The sequence below is a fragment of the Bombus affinis genome, chromosome 4 (genome assembly GCF_024516045.1).
Source record: "Bombus affinis isolate iyBomAffi1 chromosome 4, iyBomAffi1.2, whole genome shotgun sequence".
In the NCBI taxonomy this organism is placed as follows: domain Eukaryota; kingdom Metazoa; phylum Arthropoda; class Insecta; order Hymenoptera; family Apidae; genus Bombus; species Bombus affinis.
The window spans coordinates 11,792,315-11,815,848 of NC_066347.1; the positions used below are offsets into that span (position 1 = coordinate 11,792,315).

Genomic DNA, 23,534 nt, shown 5'->3' on the forward strand with positions numbered 1-23,534 from the left:
GATCATCGTTTTTCTTCGATCGTCTGGCACGTTCCAAAAACTGCAATGTCGTCGATGCGAGACGAGACGAGGCGACGCGACGCGACGCGCCAGACAATGGCGGAGATTGCTGCATAGAAGATGAATCGGGGAGGAAACTAGCCGTCGATCGAGGCTGGCCACGTTCTTCGGTCGGACGTTATCGATAACCAGGCCGGCGGTCGTACCGGTGATGTTCCCTGGACTGACGGATTAACGCGACGAAGAAGGGGAAACGATGCCGGATAGGGAGCATTGCGATGCTCGTGCCCTTGCGTGTTCGACGATAGGCGAAGACGATAAGCGTTAACGAGTTTTCTGCTTTTCCGAATGCTTTTTACTTTCTTTTATTCGAGCAATACACTGGTATATTCGATTAAAACAAATATACGTAAAATTATCAAATTCGAACAGATATAAGCAGGTGGCTCGTTGTTCGTAATTCGCTTCATCCGCTATATTTACTCTGGCTCAATGTATGTTAATCCATTTGATCTATTAGTTACTCCAATACGATAAAACACAATGATTCTTGTTTCACTGAACGCATAAACCAAACTACCAGAAAGTACTCGAACCTCGTTCACAGCCAGCCTATGTTTCATTTAGAATTTCACTGAATATTTTCATAGATATCTCGTTCAGCCGTGTTTCACGATTGATTATTGATAATCATATCCGGCATGAAACGATAGGCGAACGCTCTGACGGGACCGTTAATTTCGGATAACAATTTGCTATGTCACGAGCCGCGCAGGTAACGAATATCGGCAATTATGCAGGTGGTCAAGTAAACAGCGTAAATCACCGATTTCGAGACGCGATCGTAACTCTCCTCGGGAACGATATCACCGTGTCAAAGTGCTGTAATCGTCGTGCCGAACGAAGCCTGCGATGAACGAACGGATTGATATATCCGATCCAATTTTGTCAGCTTATCGTTCTCGTTAGCCACGAATGTGTATAGCGGAAGCGAGGCGTATGACGCTAATTTTGACAACAGAAGAAACGAAAGCCATAGAATAGAACCCTATAACCTCTGAAGTTCGGATCGATAAAATTCGTTTTGGTATAACATCTTTCGTGCAAAGTTAATTTTAACGTCGCAGAGTATTACAACCATGAAGTAAAATAAATTTATCTTAACGTTTGTAATATATATGCTAGCAAGAAGAGGAGTTACTGTCTTTAGGAGATACTCGCGAAGCTCCTCAGCCCGTTATCGATTTCGGTATGCGATACGTAGATTCAACGTCTTTAGGTTGAATATTGCGCATCTAAAGTCTAAGATCCGAGCCTGTTGCCTCTCTTGACTAATGACTACGATAAAGTTCAGATCAAAAATTTTCTCCGAGGCACATAATCTACCACAGTTATATCACACAGTTATCTCCCGAGTTTCATTCGTGTGTTTTCCAATGATACGAGCAACGAAATAATTATCTTCCGGCAAGAACGAATCGTAAAAACGTACAAGATTAAACCTGAAATTCTTAGAGCTACGTGGTATCGAACATATAGTATATGTTCGCGTTTTAAACGTAAAAACTACATACTTTATTCCTCGTATCTACTATCATACACCAGTTTTATTACCAAAGACAGAAACACGCGTTAGATTGGTCGATCCGTTTAATCGATCTCTGACTTTAAATCATCCTGCACCGTCGCATCCGGTCCGATCGATCTCTTCGACGCAAAAATACACACATTTCTTCCTTACGTTTCTTTCTTCCTCGGGTTTGATCATTTCGTTCGTTTCCGTAACCACGAAAATTTGAAGAGAACCAAAATGCAAAATAAGCCAAACTACGATGGGTTTGCTCGTTCCGTGCCTTTAGCCGACCTTGTTTTGAGTCAGAATGACGTAATGTCAGCGGAAGTAATTTAGTCTTCCTGCTTTGTTTATTCGTCCGCACTGTTGACTGAATTAATCGACGATAAAGGCAATGAAAAGTTCAACCGACTAAACTTTCGAATCGATACACTTTTTCTCCTTTCGAGTTATCGAATTATCGATTAGAGTCTGAAGTTAACGTTTAGAATTTTGTGGAATTGACATATTTTAAAAATTGAAATATTTATTCGATTTCAATTGTATAAAATAAAAGAAAATCTACCGAATGTGTTACAGCATCTTTACCGTTTTCAGACTGAAACGTGAGTTCTAACGAGCTGGAAATCAGCGACGATCTATTCGACTCTTCCAGTTTTATCGTCTTTCGGTGCCTCCAGCTCGCTACAAAACAATCACGAGGCGGATTCGATTAAAATCTCCTCTTCCAGACCTCATTTGTTCGTTCGGTCTGCTCTCCTGTTGGATTTATCATTCGCCGGTACGATTCGAAACAAAAGGACGAAGAAGTCGATCATTTGCATTGGCTCTCGAACGAACCTCTTACGCCAGGAGCGACGCTTTTTGCGCGCTCGGTGTCTAGTAAATCGCTGGACACCGAGTGCGCGATCGCTGGAAATTGCGAAGGAATGTCGCATCGTGCCGACCGAAGCTCCGCGGTCGTTGCACGCCTGATGAATTTCGTTCGCTTCTGATGCGTCGGAACGATTCAAACAATTAACGAAAGCCACGTTTCACGAACTTCACTGGTCATCGAATAGGAGACGATTCCTGCGAACCATCGTTAGCCGTTTTCGTGTTATTATCGGCTTCGGAAATCGTGGCTCGCATCAAACGATAATTCTTCGATATTTGAACTGGGAAGCACGGAAGGGAACTCGTCAAATTAATTGTGATTTGAGCGTCGTTATTGGCTTTTAGAGGCTCCGATGGAGGAACACCGCATGAAATAAGTGCTAATATTTGGTCGTTCGAATTCAAATTTTTTGAAGAAGAATAGAAGCGCGATAACTATCGATTCGGATCAAAGAACGATTCCATCGAGCGACAATAATATAAAATAATAATATGTGAACGCTGAAATAAACGTTGATGCATCGTTGACGTACGAAAAATCACGTCGCGTAGGAAAGGTCGCATCGTTGCGTTGCGTTGTGATGGTCGATGCAGTCCGCGAAATCAGTTTGGAGGGACGCGTCGGCCGGCTTTCAGGCGAAAAATCGTCCGGCTCGCGATCGATTGATTTCCCCTTGAAGCGAACTGACCTTCCGCATGACCCTGCTCGCTTGTCCGCACACGCTACAGCCTCGCCTATCCCGCGATTAATAAAGTGCGATAGGCCGATACGTTTTACAGGCGATATCTATATATCTATACGTTCCATCGGTATACGTATCTTTAAACGGCCTTTCGATTTAACTTCTTTGCTTCGTTTGCGCCCTCGCGAAAGATGTTTTCTTTTCTTTATCGTTTCAAACGGTATCCGCGTTATCACGCGATGGCAGACAATAACGCTATCGCGTCGAACATACGCGAAAACGTAAAAACTTGTAACGAACGCTTAATTACCGTAGCAATTGAATAGCGGTCGAACGTCCGTTTAGCTAACACGCTGGAAGCTCGTCTAATTTCGAGGTGGGTTCGCGCTCAAACTACCTTTACGGTTATTACACCGAGCCTCGCTATTTTCCAAGAATATTACTGCTTTTAAATGACGCGTACGTGTTACGACGTTACGTGCAACCATGCAGTTTCCGTCGTTCAAACGTTCCGCTCGGTTCCAATTGTCCTTCTCTAGATTTTCCTTCAACCTTTTGTTCGTGGCTCGGTGAAATCCGACCAAGGTTTTTTAGTTTTCTCTCCTCGAAAATGAATAAAATTCACTTATGGAAAACATCGATATCCTAAAAATTATACTCCTCTCTTCGTTTATAACCAATGCAGCATATTCCCTTTCATTATATTCCACTATTTTATATTTTCACCATTGACTCGTTATTAAAAATATACGGAGCGTGACAAGGATATGAGCCGCACGTCCTCGAAAAAGGGGATTACTGCAACGTAGGAAATATTCGGTCACCTTCTTCCTCCCTTTTTCCTTAGGTGAAACCGAGTGCTTCTTTCGGTATCGAGTTTAAGTAGCGCACACGACGTATCCTTTATGGAGGACTCGGTGGTACTTGAAATCGCAGAAACCGTCAAGCGTTTGGCTTTTCACATTCGACGTTGATAACTAAATTTGTGTGCGACTTAAATACCGTCGATGTTGTCGAGATTTCGCGGCATATATGTATATATGTACGTGTACGATAGTGGAGAAATCGATTCGTATAACGACACTCGGATTTTTCCTTTGATTCCTTCTCCGCTCGAACCGAGCACCCAAATACTCCACGTTGACTAAACGAACACACGCCTATGGTCTCTCATTTGCCAACAAAGTACTCAAAGACCGTTCCAAACGTTGTTCCAATTCCGTTCGAAGGTTCCGTTTCTCGCTTCATTTGGCAAAAATAGAGAATCGCAGCAACTTCTCCTGCACCAAAAGAAAACGATGCGAGCACCGATTCGAACGTTCGCGTGTAATTCCATTTGAAAAGCTGTTTCATTTAGCGATTTAGGTAGCAACTGCTGTTGGTTTCTCGGCGTTCGGTTGGAGTCGGTACACGCGTTTTCTGGTTCACGAGCATTCATCGTCGTGGCTAGGTTGCTCGCCGCTATCTAAATCTTGACGGCGACAGAACATCCCAGCCAGCATCGTTGCGAGCTAGCAACCGAGCGAGATCGTTACGCGGCGTTTTATCGACCGAGCGACCACAGCGATCGCGAACAAAGCGAACAAAGCGCAAAGAGGAACACGGTGAATCGATTTCTCTCGAGTCAACGGTCTCCGAGCGATACTTCATTTTCCCCGGTAAAATTACGGACAGAGACATATTTTGTTTATCGAATAATTTCGCACGTGTTCCCCAGGTAATGAAATTTTACTTTAGAATAATGAATTAATTACTTCTTTCCTTCTTAATACCAAAACATTTCTCGTAACATCTGCCCAAATGCAACCTTTTATCGTTATTCTCTTTAATTAAGGAAGAAATGAAATTTCCAGAATTTTCAGGGCAAAGGAAAATGAAAGGAACATTACGAAGTAAAAAAATATTGTGATTTGATTTTTATTTAAAAGTAACGTGTCAGCTCGCCGATAATAGAGGATGTTAGTTTGGCGAGATGCAGAAGGCTCGCGTAATTCGCTCGAAGACGGTTCTCGCGACAGATACGAGAATATTATCCTGAACATTATCGGAAATTCAGCCATCAGTCGCGTCGGCAATTTATTGGCACGAACCATCGTCGCATATAACTTTTATGGTAAAGGCCGCTGCAAAGATACGCTTAAATGTACCTATGCACGATGTAAGTAACGATGTTTCGCGGTCGATGTAACGTAATTCTTATCGCAATTTAAAGGCGAATATCAGGATAGGAACGGTATTGTTTTCATAGTAATTTTATCATGCAATATACGCTCGACCGGCCCTTCTAGTAATATTCGTATTATGAGCTCCGAAAATCTCTCATCGAAGATATTGACGATGATTACGTATTTCCTTTCCGTTGCGTGAAATTTGCTCTCGTTTCCTTTTTAATATATCAAAGCGATAATTTATTATAACGCTACGCATTGTATCGCGATGATATATCTACGATAATCCAGTTTATTCGATGCTGGTTCGTTATACGTGTACTATTTGGTTGGACCCTCCAATTACACAGATGAAAGCCAATTTGCACTGAAATTTGATTAAAAATCTGAAATACAAGATATGAATAGAGCCCGTGCGAGCATCGATTTCAAGAGAATTAAAAGCCTGGCTAAAGGGTCTCTTTAAGGGAAAGCGACCTGTCTGCGATCAAAAATTGTTATCTGTTTAAATTGTTTAATTATTTATTTAATTTGTTTAATTTGTTTAATTTGTTATTTGTTTAATTTGACGTATGTTACAAAAAATCACAACTAATCCAACCTCTTTTATTAGATATTTCCTTGTTTTAAAAACTGATTTCTGAGCGATTATCGCAAATTTTCGTACGGTAAAACAGTTTGTCTAGAAACACGCAAATCCTGTATCGCTTACGGTACAACACGGAAATATCTCGGTATAATGCCCCTTATTAATACCTTGATTAACTTTCGTTGGCCAAATTCCCTTATTTCGCAAGCCGTTCCACGTTCCGCGTGCCGAACGATGCACGATGCACCGAAATATTGCCAGGGTCCTGTTCTGTACGAGACCGAGCGCCCGATACGATAAATTGCACGAGATTTCCTCGACCGCGATACACCGGACCCCGATTTAACCACCGGTGTATCGTATATTACCCTTAATTGTGAGTCGAACGCGTGAAATAATCGCAAAACCGATCGGAATGGATCGTCTCTCTCCCAGTTATTTCATAACCGAATCGTACACCTAAAAATCCATGAATTTTCACGCGAATTACAAGAACACTCGATATTTATTCGCTAGAAATTACTTATTAGTCTCCATGGTTTTATGTTACGTAAACTGGCGCGGCGTGAATAAAGTGGACGAGGCTTATCGGCAACCAAGGCTGCAAGCTGATGACCCTCGCTCACCTTAGTTAAATTCTCCATCCATCCGATACGAAATCAGAGTAACGAACGAGCTGCTGTCGCGATCCCGCGAATTTTACATGTATATACAGGTAGCGCTGGCACGTATAGTCACGCGAAAGTTCACGATCGCTGCCGATACCTATGCTACAATGCATACCGTATGAGTTTCTTAATGTAGGAGCGCACGGAAAATTGTTTTTATTTGTGAAAATTTGTCCAAGCTGAACAAAATTCGTATTAGACTCGATTTCCATTTATTTCGATCTAATCCGTAGAAATTTTGGGTCGTGCAAACGTTCTCATCGTAGAAAACTTGCTGCTTTCGCAAATCTTTTTCGCTTTCTTTATCGAGGCAACCCGAACGATTCTTGGATACAGCATCCAAAGGAAATTTCATGATCGGCGGAGGTTTGTCACAACAACGGCAACGAGAGACGATTCTTTTGATCCAACTGCCTCGTGGGGGAACGACTCGCGTGAAAAAGTATATATCTAGAGCGATTTCTTAATGAAACTTCGATTATGCGTTAATTTTCGTGGCTCGAGCAAATTCAAATCGAAAATATTCTAAATTATACCTTGCTACTCCCTTTGCTAATCGAAAGAATTCGCGTGGCGTTCCTTCATCTTCTACGTTGTCTTGTTCGAAGTCTTGCAAGAAGCTGGAGTGCAAGTAGCTTGCCTGTAGTGTTATCGAACGTCCGCTCGTTGCACCCATTCTCAAAGAAGAGGTTAAGAGACGAGAGAGACGAAGATCGTTGCACGTCGCGTCGCGTCAGCGTACGTAAATAAAAAAAGGCCGAGGTATTCGGCAATTTGCGCGCGAGCATCGCGAACAAGCTCTTTCTTTTCAGATGTTTCTCTTCTGAACCGAGCTTTTTGTAGAGACACTCGATAAATTTTCAATGACATCAGCGCGAAACCGTCGCTGCTATTGTATCTGGAAATCAGGTCACGACGGCTGCATCCACTGACCGGACCAGGAGCTGAGATACGCGATAATCTGCTTTTTAAATTCGTTACCTCGCGAGCACGATGTTTCGCCGAAGGTCGGACGATAAAGAACTTTGACATTCTCGATATGCGTATGACGTAGAAAATGAAAAATATTTTTCTATTTAACGCGTTATTTGCAAAATGTCGTTGCTCGAATTTTTCGGTAAAACCGAACCGTTGCGCTCCAGGAAAAATCGATTTTTTTTTATTCGAAAACACGTGATCGACGGCCAAAAATAAACGAAAAAGCTCTTTTGGCCGATTTGTAAGAAAGCGCGACTGCGATAAAGACCGATATATTTTTCTAAAACGTAGCGCGTAGCGTATGTATGGTATACTTTTTACATACGTATTAATTAAAACGTTACGTACAAAGCCGATAAGTTGACCAATTTTTAGAAATCCTGTTCTACGTTGTTTCTAGCGAACGCGAAAGAAACCGTAATAAAGGAACATCGTTGCAATTACGGTTTAATAAAAACGAAAACGAATAGTGTACTGCAAATTGCCAACGCCGAGAGTTTTTGCGCGGAAGTTATTTCGAAACGACACGTCCGTGCGACTTTTCTTACAGAACAATGCCAGATTAAGCCAGATTACGTGGCGTAGGTAGAATTTCGAAGAAACGAGGGTGTTCGTGACGTTTCTTCCACGCATTACAGGCGCCCGGAAATTCAAGTCCTTGTGATTTCCCTCTCATCCATGGTAAACTTCCGATGGAGGAAGATGCTCTCATCCGGCGAAACTCCTTGCTGCATTTCCTTTTAGCATCCGTACGACGCTGGCATATTATTTTCCTCGTGTGACCATATTTTAACGACGTTCCTTCAAACCTATACCGTTGCAACCTTTATATTTTCATTACTTGCAACCGTTTCTCGAACTTTTATACCAGAAATATAAGATTATTCCTTTTTCTTTCAACTTGGACAACTTAAAAATTTGAGATTAAATATTCATCACCGAGAAATTTCGCGGTAGCGTGGAAAAAGCGAACAAGAATTTCTCAGCCGCGACGTCTGTGGATTTTGATAACCATTTAGAGCGACGTCTCTCGTACGATGCAACGACACGTTTTTTTTTTACAACACGGAGCATGTTTTTAATCGCTCACCATTGTCGAACTTCGACGTGTTATACGACCCTTCCTCTTCCTTTCTATTCTCGGCGTTGTTCTACTTCCCGCGAACCGAACATTAAAAAGGAATCGAAGATCCAGTCGCGCTACGATTGTTTCGTCAAAAATACATGAAGGTCTCTTCGGTTTCTTGTACTTATATATATAAATTAATACAAAAGTACGAGAAACCCAAGAGAGTTATCGACCTGTATGTATTTTTGACGATTGCTTTTATATATATGTCGGAGATGAAAGAATACTGGAACTTTCCCTTCGGAACTTTGGGAAGACCCCTAGTATTGTAATTTAGATTTCACCATAGCCGAATTAAGAAACTGTTGTCATTCGATTCGACTGTACTTATTTGAGATTTATGATAGTGAGCTCGGGCTCGAGGCGACAACCAGTCGCCGAACGTAGTCGCGGTCAAGGGATGAACGTTTTGTCTAACAAAGGCATGAAGTAACTCTATAGCTCTCCTTAAAAGAAATACTTAGGACGGGGCACGACGGTAAGCATTTCAACGATTTCTGTCCCGTGGCTCGCCACACGCAGACTCTATTCTTTGAGTAAGATGATTACCAGATGTCGACGCGTCTCCACAGTACATGTTCAGCTAGCCCGAGGACCTGCTATAAATCTTAAGGTCTGTTTAACTAAAGTCCTACAAACCGACAAACAGTCCTCGTCCCAACTACGAGAAAATAGGAGAAATCTATTTTTCTCACCAACGACGCTTCCTCTTCTCGAACTTTCTCTTAAGGGCGGCTAGCACCCTTCCCTAACCACCAACATGGAAATTGACCAATTAACAGTAACGCCAATTTCCCTCACTTTCCGAATGAAGGCTTTTCTCCACGAATCCGATGATTTCGTGCCCTTGGGCACACCCATCATAGTTTTCCTCGACAGCGTTACCGTGATGGAGAACCACTCTCCTGTACGATCTCAAAGACGATTCATGTAACTCTCAGATACGTAGTGATTGCCTCGTGCATTAACATTGAGTACAACTTAGACGCTGAGGAAAAGTAGAGTCCGTCATCCCCTTGACCGCGGATTCGTTAGTGAGCCTAGGATCATTGTCATTAGCTTCTCGAGTACCTAATTATCCGATTACTTGTCCAATTCCATCATAGTCATATTTGCACTAGTAAATATCTCCTTTATTGCATAATGATCACGTCTAGCGCCAATAGGGATTCGTTTCACGCCCTCAACCCTAACTCAAATCTTAACGCCGACCCGACATATATATACACACAAACAATAAATATTTGTATAATTTAATTGTATCTCGCACGAGTTCTTTTTCACGCTCGTGGGTTTAATAATTCATTTCGGTACAACGCGACCGTAGCTTCGCTTTTCTTCGAGAAAACCTGTCTTCCGCGAGAGTGCTTTATCGCTTTTCTTTGCGTTCGTTCCACATTACTTATCGTATTTCGATATTTTCTTCCCCCCTTCTGTTTCGTTAGATAGAAAATTGCGTAAACAATGATGGAAAATTACCGGCTGTCCATTAAACGAACAAGCTTTTCGCGAAATAGGATTACCAGTGTTCTTGCACGTTACTTTCGAATCATTCGAAACGCATCGAATGAAAAGCTATTTCATTCCCTGTGTGGCGCACTTGGGAATATCAATATAGCAAAGTTCGATTTTGCAAATCCGCTGGAGATAGGGCAAATATAGGTATATCACGAATATGGTAATTGGGAAGTAATCACTTTACAATATTACTTTTCTATCTATGGAGCGGAAAAACCGTTTCTAAAAAAAAGAGGTACTTCTAGCGCCGGTTATTAGGATGCAAAACAACTTGGCGTTAGCAATTTTCTCGTTCTTTGCTTCGTTCCTATGTAAAATAGAAAAGCAACGGAATCGATTTAACGAAGAACGAAGCCTTTGAAAAGTGATTGATTACTCTGCATCAGCTACGATACACAGTGCCGAGTTCTTACCTTCCACGCCTTTACGAAAGTAACAGCCAGGCAATTTCCCAATTCGTGTAATCGTTACGTGTTACATTTATGACTGTCCATTTGTGATTCTTTCAATTTGATGGAACGAGTTTGCATTTTACGTTACGATTTAGAGGCGGATTTTCGACTTTGCGTTTTCGTTCACTCGCGGATTCCTTGTCGTTTTCGTGAAACTGATAGCAGATTCTCCGAAAATTTAAAATGCGCGTAACAATTTAATGCCGTAACGAGATGGAATCGCGTTAATTATTTATACGTTTATAACACACCGATATTTCGGTGTTGCCGTTTGTATGGTGATTGGATTGTCTCGAAAAATCTCGAGTAGCGATAGGAGATCTTGTTCCATCTTGCCGAATATCTCGATTCTTTTTCCAGACACATTTTTATTACCTTTCGAAGCAAACGCGATTCTATTTCGATCGCTGGCCTAAAGGATACGAAGAAACGATAGCGGCGTTTCTGCCCGATTCTCGTGTATTCGAGGACGAGCCGGAGTTTCGTCGAGGAAAACGGAGCAGAGTCACCATTACGAATTAGCAAAGGAAAAAGAAACCCGTGTAAACGCGGTACGAAACTGAATGGTACGGGAACGGGATCCCTTTTCCCCCTAATTGACGAGCCGGGTCGCGCAAAGTGCTGTTCAAAGACTCGCAGTCGATTCCGTATGCACTAGCAGCAAGGGGCCGAAGTTGTTAACATGCGTCGAGACTCGAAAGAGAAACAGGAAAAAAGCACCGGCGAAAAGGAGTCGATAAAGGGAGCGGATACCGGTGAAAGGATTTACCAGTCGGTCCGCGTACATACTCGACTTGCGCGAAAGAACTCGCGAAACTTGAACACCCATTACCGAAAAGCTCTCGTATCTGAAAACTTTCAGTCGAGCAAATTGTCGAGAAAAATTGTCCGCGACCACGAGCAACGTGTCTCCGTATACTTCTCGTTTTGAACGCGCGTAGTCCTGCGAATGGCAGTTGAAATTCTCCGGTATTTTAGGTTTTAACAGCGAATTATCCGATATGAAAGGTCGCTGATTCTGTTTAAAACGGTAATTCACCCTTGAGATGTTAATGAACGTTTTTATATGACCGATATTTTTTATTGTTTCAGGCTCGACCAGCCGGTGACCAGCTCGACGTCCGGAATGGACAGCAAAAAGGTTCGAACGATACAGCTTCTTAAAATTATGGCCTTGAAACTTAATTTCACCTGCCTTTTTCTTCGATCGATCTATTCTTTGATTCTCATTCGTAACAGTAAACGGTGCGTACACGAGTTAGGAGAAAAGCGTTAAAAGTCCTATTAACTGCCGTTTCGAACAAACTGTCGGGCAAGATCAGGACAACCGGTAGAAGATGGTGCAAGTTGAAGGCGTCTCTGAGGAAGTTGCATACTTTCGTTGAAGTTGGAGAAATCGATACGTGTCATAGGGGTTTATGGCAGTTGTAAAGGTTTCTTCCTTCTCCATGCTGTACGACACGATACGGAACTCCGTGGCAGAGTTAACGATGTCGTTTGAAGTTAACGCGATTAAATCGACGCGATAAGCGGCCGAGTCTAATGCAGAAATCTCACTGAATTAACCGGCAACTTTAAACGTTTCCAGTTACATCGTTTGCTCCTCTAATTACCGTCTCGCGGTGCTCTTTGATAAACTGCTAGTCGCTGCGATTTAATCAGCTCAATTATTCGTGTCCGCACAGTTCCGCGAGTTCTAATGCAGCGATCAGATTAATCTTCGGATAAGAAATCGTAGGTTCAAAGACCTTGGTCTTGGAGGAGTCGTGATATCGCGAACTCGTCGACTAATAATTTAGGATCGTTAATGACTAAAACGAGATCGAATGTACGGGAGATAGCACCAACCCAGCCACTGAACACGGCAAGATCCTTCTATCACCGTAAATTCATCGTCATTTCATTAATTATTTTTTCATGTACTGTGGTTTATTGGCTTGCACGAAAGTGGCGAACGGTGAACCAAATATATCTATCTTCTTTCCTCCATTTATTCTGGAAGCTTCGCTAAAATGGCGCGTGACAGCTCGTTACGTTTCTCCACAGGATATTGCCACCTTGAGTCGTAGAAAAGCAGCGACGGACGAACGCAAAACGCAGTAGCAATTTTGACCCGCCATAAACCGCTCCAAGCGTCGTTCTCTCCTCATTTAACGCTAGGCAACCGCAGCAAAAGAAAGTCACATCGAACTACTTTCTTCCTTTTTTCGCGAAAAGAACTTCTCCGCCTCGATCCACCAGCGGTCGATGAAGTTTCAAACTCGCTTCTCGCTTCGAACCGCGTAGACGGACGATTCGTCGATTCGGCAGCCAGGTAGAAATTTAGCCGAGTAATTTTTTGAATTGCCATCTCTTTAACCCTGCGATTCAACTCGGTCGAATTTCAGGCTTGTCGTCGACGCTGCTTCCGCGGAAGAAAGTTTCTCGGTCGGTTTGTTCGGCCTACGAATCGCTCGGAGTCGCGCGATCCTGAAGTTTCCGACGCGACGATCTCTCTCTCTTTCTTGGAAAAGAAGAATCACTCTTGTTTTTCCCGCGTTTGAGGCGCATCCCGGGAAACCACGAAGCGCGAAGACAACTGTTTGCTTTGCTTGCAGAAGCTCTGAATTTTCAAATCTGGGATGTGATGTACCGCTAGACAAAAGTTTTGGAACTATTATGCTATTCGAGCACGTAGATGCGTTTGAAAGAAAAGAAACGACAAAGCAAATATTCTGCAACTAGCGAGAAAGACTATTTTAATGTTTTATCGCGGTTTGTTATTTTCTTAGAATTCGCTTCTTACAAAAAAACTAGAATTTGAAAGAAGAATTTAAAAAGAACATTCCAATAATAATTGATTCTGGCTACCGACTATGATGAAACGCGAGTTTCTGCAATTAAGCGTATGTATATCGATACGAACTATGAGAGTAGTACCTTCGTGCGTGAACCATTCTAATCTCACGATGAATATTCATTCTCGTTTAGGCGGCGTATAACAGCCATAGGTCATATACAAGACGATTCGATGACTGTCACTGTCTCGTTATCACCGAATTATGGAAGCCAATCCAGCTTATACGCTATACATGCGGTAGAAATGGCAGGACTCGACGTTTCTTTGCGTTATTATTAGCATCGGGAGAACTTACGAGAACCAGGTTTTTTTTCGAATAAAATTGGCAGTAATACGCGTCGGCAGTAGTTGTCAGCTATAGCGCCAAACGTTCAGCAATTAAATCGACTTCCGGCAGCTCGATCAGTAAACTTTTTCCAACGAAACCAGCTTTGTTGGCAAGTTGGTCGAGGAGATACGTTGTCGTTCCTTTAATCGAGCAAAACGATGAAAAAGCTTCCGTAAGGTTCGGCAACTAGGTAGACGGAAAAAGCTCGAAGAGAATGTTCCGGGAGAAACAACTGTTTCTCGGAAAGCTGGTCCACGGCCTGGAAACATGGAAAATAATGAAGAGCGAAAAAGAGCGAGGAGAAGAGACGATTAGGTACGCGTCGAGTTTCGCCTTAACCCTAAGCTCGATAGCCAGTTCGGTTTTCCCATGAAAATCAAAAGATCGAAACCCGCTGCTCGTTTGCTGAATTTTGCACGTTCGCTTACCGCCCGTAATATTTGGCAAAAAATTTGGCACGATTCTATTTGAGTACTAATTAAATATAATTATTAAGTACTATCAATTATTGAGTATTATTTCTTCGTATCTTGGTTGCTTCTCCTTGTATTCGGTCCTGAACAGACTATTCGACATTCTACGTACGTTTAAAATATTTATTCGATAGGTTGATGAATGTCTGTTACAAAATTTACTCTCTGCTTCCCGTTTCTTGCGTCGTCGAACGTAGTTTAAATAATATTACGATTTCGCTTTATTTCCGACGAACGTGAGATTTTGCGGCTAGTTGATAAATTTTCCATAGGATGGACGGAATTTTCGCGCTAACTCGATCGGACAGGAAGCGGAAAAGCGGCTGCCGATCGGCTATCGAGAAATCTGTCGCTTAGGAAGCAACATGGCGCTGCACGACGTGCTACCTTGTCGACTGACCGGTATAAACGAAGTTACTCTCTCAAAACTGACCGTTTTGATAGTTCTCCGCTTCTCCATCCACCGGTTTTAACAAATTTCATCGATCAATCCATGACGGGAACGTTTCATCGAAACATTCCTGCCGTCTAGTCGAGTTTTCATTTCTCTGTGTATTACGCAAACTGTTTGTTTCAGAATGTCTCGTGAGAAATCAAAGTTGTTAAAGTACAGGAGCTAAAGTAGTGATCGTACGTCGAAACGATAATAAAAACCTCCTTTCGGTTAGGAAGATCAGACACGAAAATCGATTTCCGAGGAGAAATTTCGAATAAAGGAGGTTTCGAAATATGACAGAAAAGTTGAATTTAGAGATTAACCGCTATCTCGGGCAGAATCGAACGAAAGCAGAGATTTGGGTACAAGTTACGTAAACATCGAAAACGAAGATTGGTCGCTAACCGCTGTCAGTTTCCCGATGACCTGTGGTGTGTAAAGTTTAATCGACAATGACGCGGTTCCAGTTTAGAAAACGGTTCTACTTAGTCGACCAATTGCGATCTTGTCTAGATATTTTGTGACGCGCGAAATGAACGAAAACGAAAATGATAATCGCCTGCAATTATCCAAATTTCCGGTAGCTGGTAATTATGTAAATTAGATCGAAATTTATCACACGGCATTAGCATGATAAATATTTCTATTATCCGCGGTGGGCTTGCCGCGACGCGGGTTAAATTGCCGTGTCAGCTGCTACATGCTTTATCGTCGTGTAATGCGCGCGCGATTTCTAATCTACAAAAATTTGACTGTCCGAAAGTTTCAATTTTGTTGATCCAAAACACCGTGGCGATTTTCTACTCGCTGTAGAATAAGACGCTTGGCACTGGTATTATCATCGTACCGCGTAGGAGGATTACTCTTAAGCTCGTATCACGTACCGCTATTTGCATGGCAAACTCTTACTTTCAACAACTTGCTTTCAACTTAGCCAATACGCGTCGAATCGACCGAAAACCATAGATTTGGTGGAAAAAGTAACGCGTACGTACGAACAGACTATAGAAGCAGCGTGGACTCGACGGAGGGACGAGTAGCATAAACGAAACTAAAATGATTGCAGGTTGTCCAGGCGGCGCCGCTCCCCGTACCTGTCCAGGTACGTAGCAAGAACGATGGCTCGGGGGTAGCCGCATCCGTGTCGGGTGTTCGCAGACGAAGCGGCTCCCAAGGTTTACGATCGCCCGCCGCGAAGAGGCCACTCTCCGCTCCCGTCGCCCTTCAAGGATGGCTACACAAACAGGGCTCCGAGGGGCTGATGCTTTGGAAGAAACGGTGGTTCGTCCTCTCCGAGTACTGCCTCTTTTATTACAAAGGTCAGACCTCCCACGTTTTCCTCCCTCTGGAATTACGTGTCGCGTTCTTTCCACCGAAAAACCTTTTCCATCTTTTACCCTTTAGCCTTTTTCTTTCTCTTTCTTTTTCCTCTCGTTTTGTCTTTGGAACGAACCAAGACACAATTCCCAACGCGTTACACGCGACTCGTAATTCTAGTGGTTTCATTGAGAATACCCGCTGCTTTTTCCCTTTTGTTTCTCCTTTCTCTCTTTTCCAAGTTTTATTTAGTCGTAATAGTAAATATGAACGAGGAAAAATCTCTTTTTTCGGAAGCACAGTGTCTACGTTCTTCGCGTTCAGTTACTTTCCGTTGCAAATCTCCCGAACTATCTTTCGTTTGTTTCTGTCCATGGAGTTTCGACTAAATTTTTAAGCATCACGTTCTTCCCCTAAAAAATTAAACTATTCTTCTCCCAATTTTTAGTCTCTTTTCTACGAACTTTGGTTCCAAAGTAGGAACATAGCAATTCTGCTATCTCCCATTTATAATATGTGACGCGAGAAGTAGCACGAGCTAGTCACTGGTCGGACAGCACCGGATAAACGCATAATGCAAGTAGATTCGCGTCCGGACGTAATATCTTCTTCCTCTTGTTGAACTTTATCCCGTTCTTTCTTTTCTTCGTTTCCAACATCACCGCGGATATACGCGCAATTAACGTTTCGCCGAGGGGATCCATATGAAATTAACAATTTTCCTTTCCCTTTATGTGTCACGCGCAGGGGAGAGTTGGCACAGCTTCAACTTTTCAGCTTTCTCGTTGTTTTTCAGCGTTGTTTTCACTCGCACAGCGTTCGCCCCGCCAATTTCCGTTCATTCGATTGCTATTTCCTCTTTTCAATCTTACCTCTTTCCCTTCAGATTGTTTCCTCCGGAACGCTAATTGCACGAGTTTGCCAGTTTCGTACTTACTTACATACTTCCCCTAACTGTTTCCGCGAGATCGCGCAGTTTCTACCCCTCGACGTTGTAAAATATTTCCTATCCTTGCGAAATATAATTTTCGAAAGATCGGCAGATCGATGCGAGAATATTTTTGGAGGACTGTGCCTTACAGAACGCGAACAACATCTGTAGTAGAATTTTGAAAATTATTTGACGTATCTGCGTATCGTCGAACTATGTCGTATCTAGATTCTTGTCAGCGATTAACGATAATTAAAATATTACTTTTATCTTTTTAAAAAACAACGCAATTTTTCTTTAAAGTATGACCTAGAAAACATCGCGACAAAGAATTTTTATACGTTTCCTTTGATCTTCCTCTCACATTCAAAAACTTCGTTCGTATCTGCGATCATTAATGTATCGCATCTCCGGGAATACTTGAAACTTCATTAAAGCTTTGCGTTGTATTTTTTTCAGATCTTCCTGGATAGTAGAGATACATACATAAAATACAATAAAAAGTGGTAAAAAGGTTTTTGCTCGATAAAATGTTTTTTCTCTTTTGAATAAAAAATATTTTTGAAAGTTTTTGTTATATAGATTTTCAAATATGCAATGTAACCGTAGAATGTCGTTATTAGCCCACTTTACGAACCTACACTCTTCCATAATACGATACTTATCGATGTTTTAAATGAATGCAATTTGACTGGAAATTCCAGCTATTCCAGAGCAGGATCAAAAATTTGAGGACAAATCTCTGGTATCGGGTCAAATAAATACGAAAATTTCATTGTACACGGGAATATAGATTGAAATTAGGTTCGATATTTAGCGCTAGTTTCTCTTTACCGCCGTTCTGTTGATATTGTTTTGTAATTCAAATTCGCGTTGCACTCTGGTTTGTGTTTCAGCCGTAAATGATCGTAATTTTTCGTCGCGCGATTCCTTTCTTTCGTCGAATGAAATCAGCCTGGCATTCACGTTGCTCTGCACACCGTTCTTAATTAAGGCGATATTCTATGATGGACGCACAATGGAAACAATGCGCGTCTGGGTCATTATTCCACCGGTATAAATTAATTTACCATTGCGTTTTGCTTCACCTAGATAGACGTGAACTCGTTTACTGCGGATTTAAATTCTTACACACGGTTATCAGTGGTTCTTGAAATGGAAACTATTAGTCTCGTTCTCTGTTATTACCTTCATAGCCTGTCACCTTCGTTGACAACGTATCAGATATAACGAGCTTTATTATGCTTCTTACCGTGTCGCTTTCCTCCCGGCTAATTTATGTATTTATTTGTTAAAAGATCTCTTCTTTCTAAACGGAAGACGGACGATTCTCTCGAATCGAAACAAGCCTAAAAGTTTGAAAATAAGTTCCATACCGAGTTGTGCACGCTCGGACGAACCTCGCCTGTCGATTTAACGACGCGACAGCTACAATTTTCCTTGGAAAATAAATTGCTCGACGCTCGACGATTCCGGTTAACGATTCGCGTGCATTCTCGAAAATTCCTGGCTCGGACGATGGCCCTTTCTTCCTTTTCCAGACGTCCGGTATGATATTCGCGCCGAAATTTATAACACTTTTTATCTCGTTCCTTTTCCTCTGTCCGCGGTTCGGCGTGTGATTTATGTCGACACAGGCAGGGAGGGTGAGCGCAACCCCCGGCTGGGCTAACGCGTGTCAATGGCGCGTTAGGGCTTTCCGATGCATTCGAATCGAACCTTTCGATTTGTCAGCCTGTAAAATGATTTCCTGTCGCATTTGTCCATGTCATCGGACATTACCGAGCGCTTGCCACGATTTTTCTGATCAATGTCAGATTAAGAGCTTTTTCATCGTTCGATGGAAATCATAATACTTTTAACGTTTCTGGCTTTTTAACGATCGATTTTGCCAGCCATTGACAATTTTAGACAAAAACTTACTTGCGTACAAAGTTTGAAACTTGCTACCAATTTTAAAACAAGTATGTAGTTAAATACAGATTTAAATAATAATGAAATATCATAGCTTTGCATATGCTGTACTCGCATTCGTAATCTTTTCTCGAAGTCGAACGGCACGCGAACCTCTCGCGTCCATCTCGACGCAAACGCGAAAGTCGTCTCGCGATTCGTTTCTAGGAGGGTCGTTCGCGGCACTCGTGCCACCCTTTCGCCCTCGAATCTCCTTTCACGGAACGCGGCTACGAGGAACTCGGATGAATATTTCTCGTTAATAAACGAGAACATCGTCGACCCTTTTGCCTCGACTTTTTCCTAGCTTTCGACGTAAATTTCTTTTCCCGCCTAGCCCCTCCACTGGTTTCGCGCGAACCGAATCGAGCCAGACGGCATGAACTTCTTCGAATCGTTTAATCCTAACGTTACAGAGTACTTGGCTAAACTTTTGGAAGGTTTTGTGAGTCCATTCGACGATAAAGATTCATTTTTTGTTTCATTCCGCTAGGAATTATTAAATAAGCGTGACAGACACTATTGCAAAACGATTACAGAAGGAATCGAGAACAGAGCGATCGTGTTTTACGAAGCTTTAGGCTTTCCGTTTATTCTTCTTCTATAAAAATATTATTCCTCTTACATCGAGAAATGCTGGAAATTACTGGTATTCGAGAATTCACGGTTTTGCCTATTGAATATATGGTTTTCGAAATTTTGTTGAAATTCAGAGAAGCTGGAAGACCGAATCGATTTTTATTCCTTATTCTGTAGTTTGGGTTCCATTTGAATGCAAAATATCATGAAATCGAAGCGTACTATCTTCTCTCGAATCAAAACTTGTTTCGTATTGAAAAATGATCTATTCTTTACCAACGACGACAAATTAGACGTTGATAACGAACAAATTTCAGGTCCGGAAGAGGAAAAATTGTTGGGCTCGATATTGTTGCCGTCGTACAGAGTTACCGTGTGCAAGCCCGAGGACAAAGTTAATAGAAAGTTTGCGTTCAAAGCCGAACACGCGAATATGAGGACCTATCACTTTGCAGCGGACAGTCGCGAAAGCATGAATCAGTGGGTGAACGCGTTAACCTTGGCGACTCTTCTTCAGGACCCAAGTCCGTGAGTATCTACTTTTTCCTAATTTACAGCGATCTAACTTTATTCGCTTCGTATCGAAGGAAAGAGAAGAAAATAAAGGATACAAAATGCAAAAGCATAAAGAAATATTGAAAATCTACGGTCGTTAATTTTCTCGTCGGAAATTTCACGGAACGAACTCGTAAAAAGAGTAATAAAAGTAGAATCGAACCAACTGTCGCTTCTGCCATGCAATAACTTTCATCGCGCGTAACCTTTTACCGGCCAATATGAACTACCACTTCGGTATTCCAAACAATTTCAAACGATTGCAAATTTTCGAGCTGGCGCGTTATTTCGCGTCGCATGCTCGGCCGATAGGTTTGATACGTTGCATTGGCTCGATGGTTTTTTTCGATGGCCGATGCCGATGCTAGTCGCGAATAATACCATCGAATTCGACCGGAATTTGATTAATCGAGAAAGGAGTTGCCTTTTACAGCAGGAAGCAGCATCGTTAGACTCGTTATTTCACGTAAAATCATTTATTTCGCATCTCCATCGTTTCCTTACGGTCTCGTTTATTTCTCATTCCGCGTATTCCGCTTCTTCCAAGTTGTATCTACCGCGGCGAACGATCGCGCTTCTTCTATTTCTCGTTCGCTACTTTTATTCCCGATGTTTTCCTCGTGATTTTCGTATTTATCGTCGGAGAACAAAAAGATTCTCGAACCTGATAATGGCATATTTGGTTTCCGGCAAAACCTGCTCGTTGTTTTCAACACACCTTGCAACTTGTTCGCTAATCGATGTCAACGATCGTGTTACGTAATATCTTGAGTTGTGTAACTAATTTACGCAGGCACTTACGGAAAGCCTAGCCCGTCCATCTCAAAACAAATACTCGATAGTTTAAACAACGCGATCATTCACCACCGCGATTATGAAACATCTCGGCGTTTATTCCGTTATTTGCTCAGCAAACACGCGTCCCCGAACAAAATAACGAAACAAATTCTCTCGAATAGCATAACTTTTTGCATCCGGAATGCAATTCTGAAGAAAAATTTCTTCCACTGTAAGAATGTAACTCGTAATCGAGCTAATCGTTGTGCAATTAAAGAACGCGAACGAAGATAAGTAATCGAACAAATTGTCAAAGGGAAATTCGCTTTGTTTCTACCGAACCAAAGATTCCAACGAACTAGCCGTGTTCATAGAACTATTCGAAAGTATCGCGAACACTCGGACGCAACTTCTCGTTTCGATCGCGGCGTAACTCGGCCGTTCGTTTGTTTTTTCAAAGTTGGCCGCGTATAAACAGCCGAGAATTTGTCGTTGCTCGGCTAAAAAAACTACAGGACGGTCGTGTTTCGTTTGCCAGCTGGATACTAGGAATTTTCTGACGAACTGCGAATCCCGATGCAGATTTCTGACGATGACGCTGGATTTCCGCGTTTTCAGACTCAACGACTCGACAAACGTGACGAAACTGCTCGGAATTAGGATCCACCGATCTTTGTTTGCATGCTGGTCTTTCGAATTAAACGTTTATCCGCGCATCACTTCGCGTCGCTCGCTTGTCACGAGATTACGCGCGCTTCGTTGCTCAAACGTTTTCATGTACTGTACGGTTGAGTTGGAACGCTTTGATTCGCCGTTCCTCGAACGAATTGAATTCTCTTTTGCGATTAGTTTTATGAAATTATTGAAATTGCTTATTGTTCGTCGATTCGTGGATGCAATGGTCCCGTTGAATTTAGAAGGAACTATGTCGTCTCGAGGCAAACGATTCAAGCACAACTGCGCGATATTCTGAACGATAATCGAACAAATGAAATATGCTTCAGTGGAACCGGCGAAGCAGCGGTGGTAATCGAGATAGCTGGCCAGCCGGACGGGGAGCGGAGCGCACGGCCGAGCGTCTCATCGATTTCCTCGATTCTGAATCAGAGCGCTGACGATAGCGACTCTGGATTCCACGGTTTCCAATCGCGGGACGATCCGAGCCACGCTTCCAACAACAACTCCAGCCCGAACAGCGTAAACACCGCCTCCTTCCCCAATCTCAGTGGCAGCAACAGCAACAGCAACACCAACAACGGAAACAACAACGGCAATAACAACAATAACATCATCACCAACACCGGTAACAACAACGCGAACGAAGTTCAGCCAATGGTAAACGGCTGGATTCAACAGCAAACTCCGTACGGTCAACCTAGCACGTCGCAGCACCAACATCAGCAACAGCAACAGTACGGTCAGCTGATACCCTCTTCTCAGCAACTGCAGCAGGTTCACTCCCACCAACATCAAGCGTTGCTTCATCAGCATTTGTCTCATCAGAGTACCAATCAAACTCATCAGCTCCATCATAACAAGCACGTCGTCCAGCAGCCGCAATCCCAGTCGCACTTGACAGCCAGCAACGTACAAACCGTGCAGCCCATGGCCCGAAAATTCGGTCAACCGATTTACGCGAACGCCCCGCCCAAACCTAGGAGACTGACCGACGGATCGACGGAGTATTCGACTCCGTCGCCGGATCCGGACTACCGGAAATCACCGGTATCGCCGGACGTTACGGTGGCCAGCAAAAGCCCGATGTCGGACTACGACAGAGGTAGCGTGATCTACGGGACGAGGATGAATCAACCGTCGCAGCAGAGCCTCAGAACGGATAAATCGGGCTTGAATTACGGGTACGGTCAGGTGCAAACGGAAAGGCGCACGCCCGACACGTACGGTCGTAGCGCGGCTAAACCGAGATCCGCCAGAGGGAACGGCGACTACGAGGAAGTTTATGGGGCTCCTCAACTATATCAGAGGCCAGCTGGACCTGTTGGCTATACCAAAGGATCCTCGCCAGCACCTATTCCGATTCCGCTGTACGCGCAACAACATCAGCAGTATCAGCAGCAGATTCATTCTCCTGGCACGCCCTCCAACAGTAAGTATATATCTTCGTTTGAAATATGGTATTCGATAGACGAGACTAAAGTCGACCTGGTTTGACAAATGTAAGTGGAATTAATAATATAAATTGTACGAATCGATCCTATCCAATTAGAGACAATTAGAGTGGTAGATGCACATTTTTGTCCTTTTACGTAACATCGCTAAATGCTGGGACATTAGCACATTTTTGTTGGCAGAGAACTTTCTAAACTCTCGAAGTTAACTAGCACAACGGTAATTAACACGGGAGAAACGCGTGAAAAATTGGACTGTACTTGCTTTGTCCGCGAATACTCTTTAACCTTATGACACATATGTATGTAAGAGGATCGTTGATCCAATTTGATTCAGTGCCAATAATGAGGCAACCGAGAACGCAGCCACCACCGCGACCGCATAGCGCGGACTTCTTGGAGTACGAAGCTACCAGGAAGCCTCATCAGCAGATGCCACCGCAGTGCGAAGAATCGCTGAATCAACAGAGACGTCCACAAAGGCCTAAATCGAGTTTAGACATAGTCACTCCGTCGGACGCTACCAACGACGGTTATTTCTATTCCGAGGAAAGGTAACCGACGATTTATTCCATTATACGTA

The 23,534-nt window shown here is 42.9% G+C and overlaps 1 protein-coding gene across 17 annotated transcripts in view; it reads left to right on the forward strand.

Annotated features, from left to right (window-relative positions):
* The window catches only part of LOC126915047 (uncharacterized), a 191,738-nt gene that overhangs the window by 101,114 nt on the left and 67,090 nt on the right, over window positions 1-23,534 (forward strand). For 16 of the 17 annotated variants that reach the window (XR_007710003.1, XM_050719348.1, XM_050719355.1 and 13 more), the window contains 5 exons: window positions 11,727-11,775; window positions 15,777-16,029; window positions 19,808-20,018; window positions 21,827-22,929; window positions 23,289-23,505. Coding sequence is in view for 16 of the 17 variants with exons in the window: in XM_050719355.1 (XP_050575312.1) it covers window positions 11,727-11,775; window positions 15,777-16,029; window positions 19,808-20,018; window positions 21,827-22,929; window positions 23,289-23,505 (1,833 nt within the window). In the remaining variant the exon portion in view is untranslated. Of the gene's footprint in view, window positions 1-11,726; window positions 11,776-14,857; window positions 15,698-15,776; window positions 16,030-19,807; window positions 20,019-21,826; window positions 22,930-23,288; window positions 23,506-23,534 lie in introns of those variants that run through there. The other variant, XM_050719354.1, reaches the window with a different exon arrangement.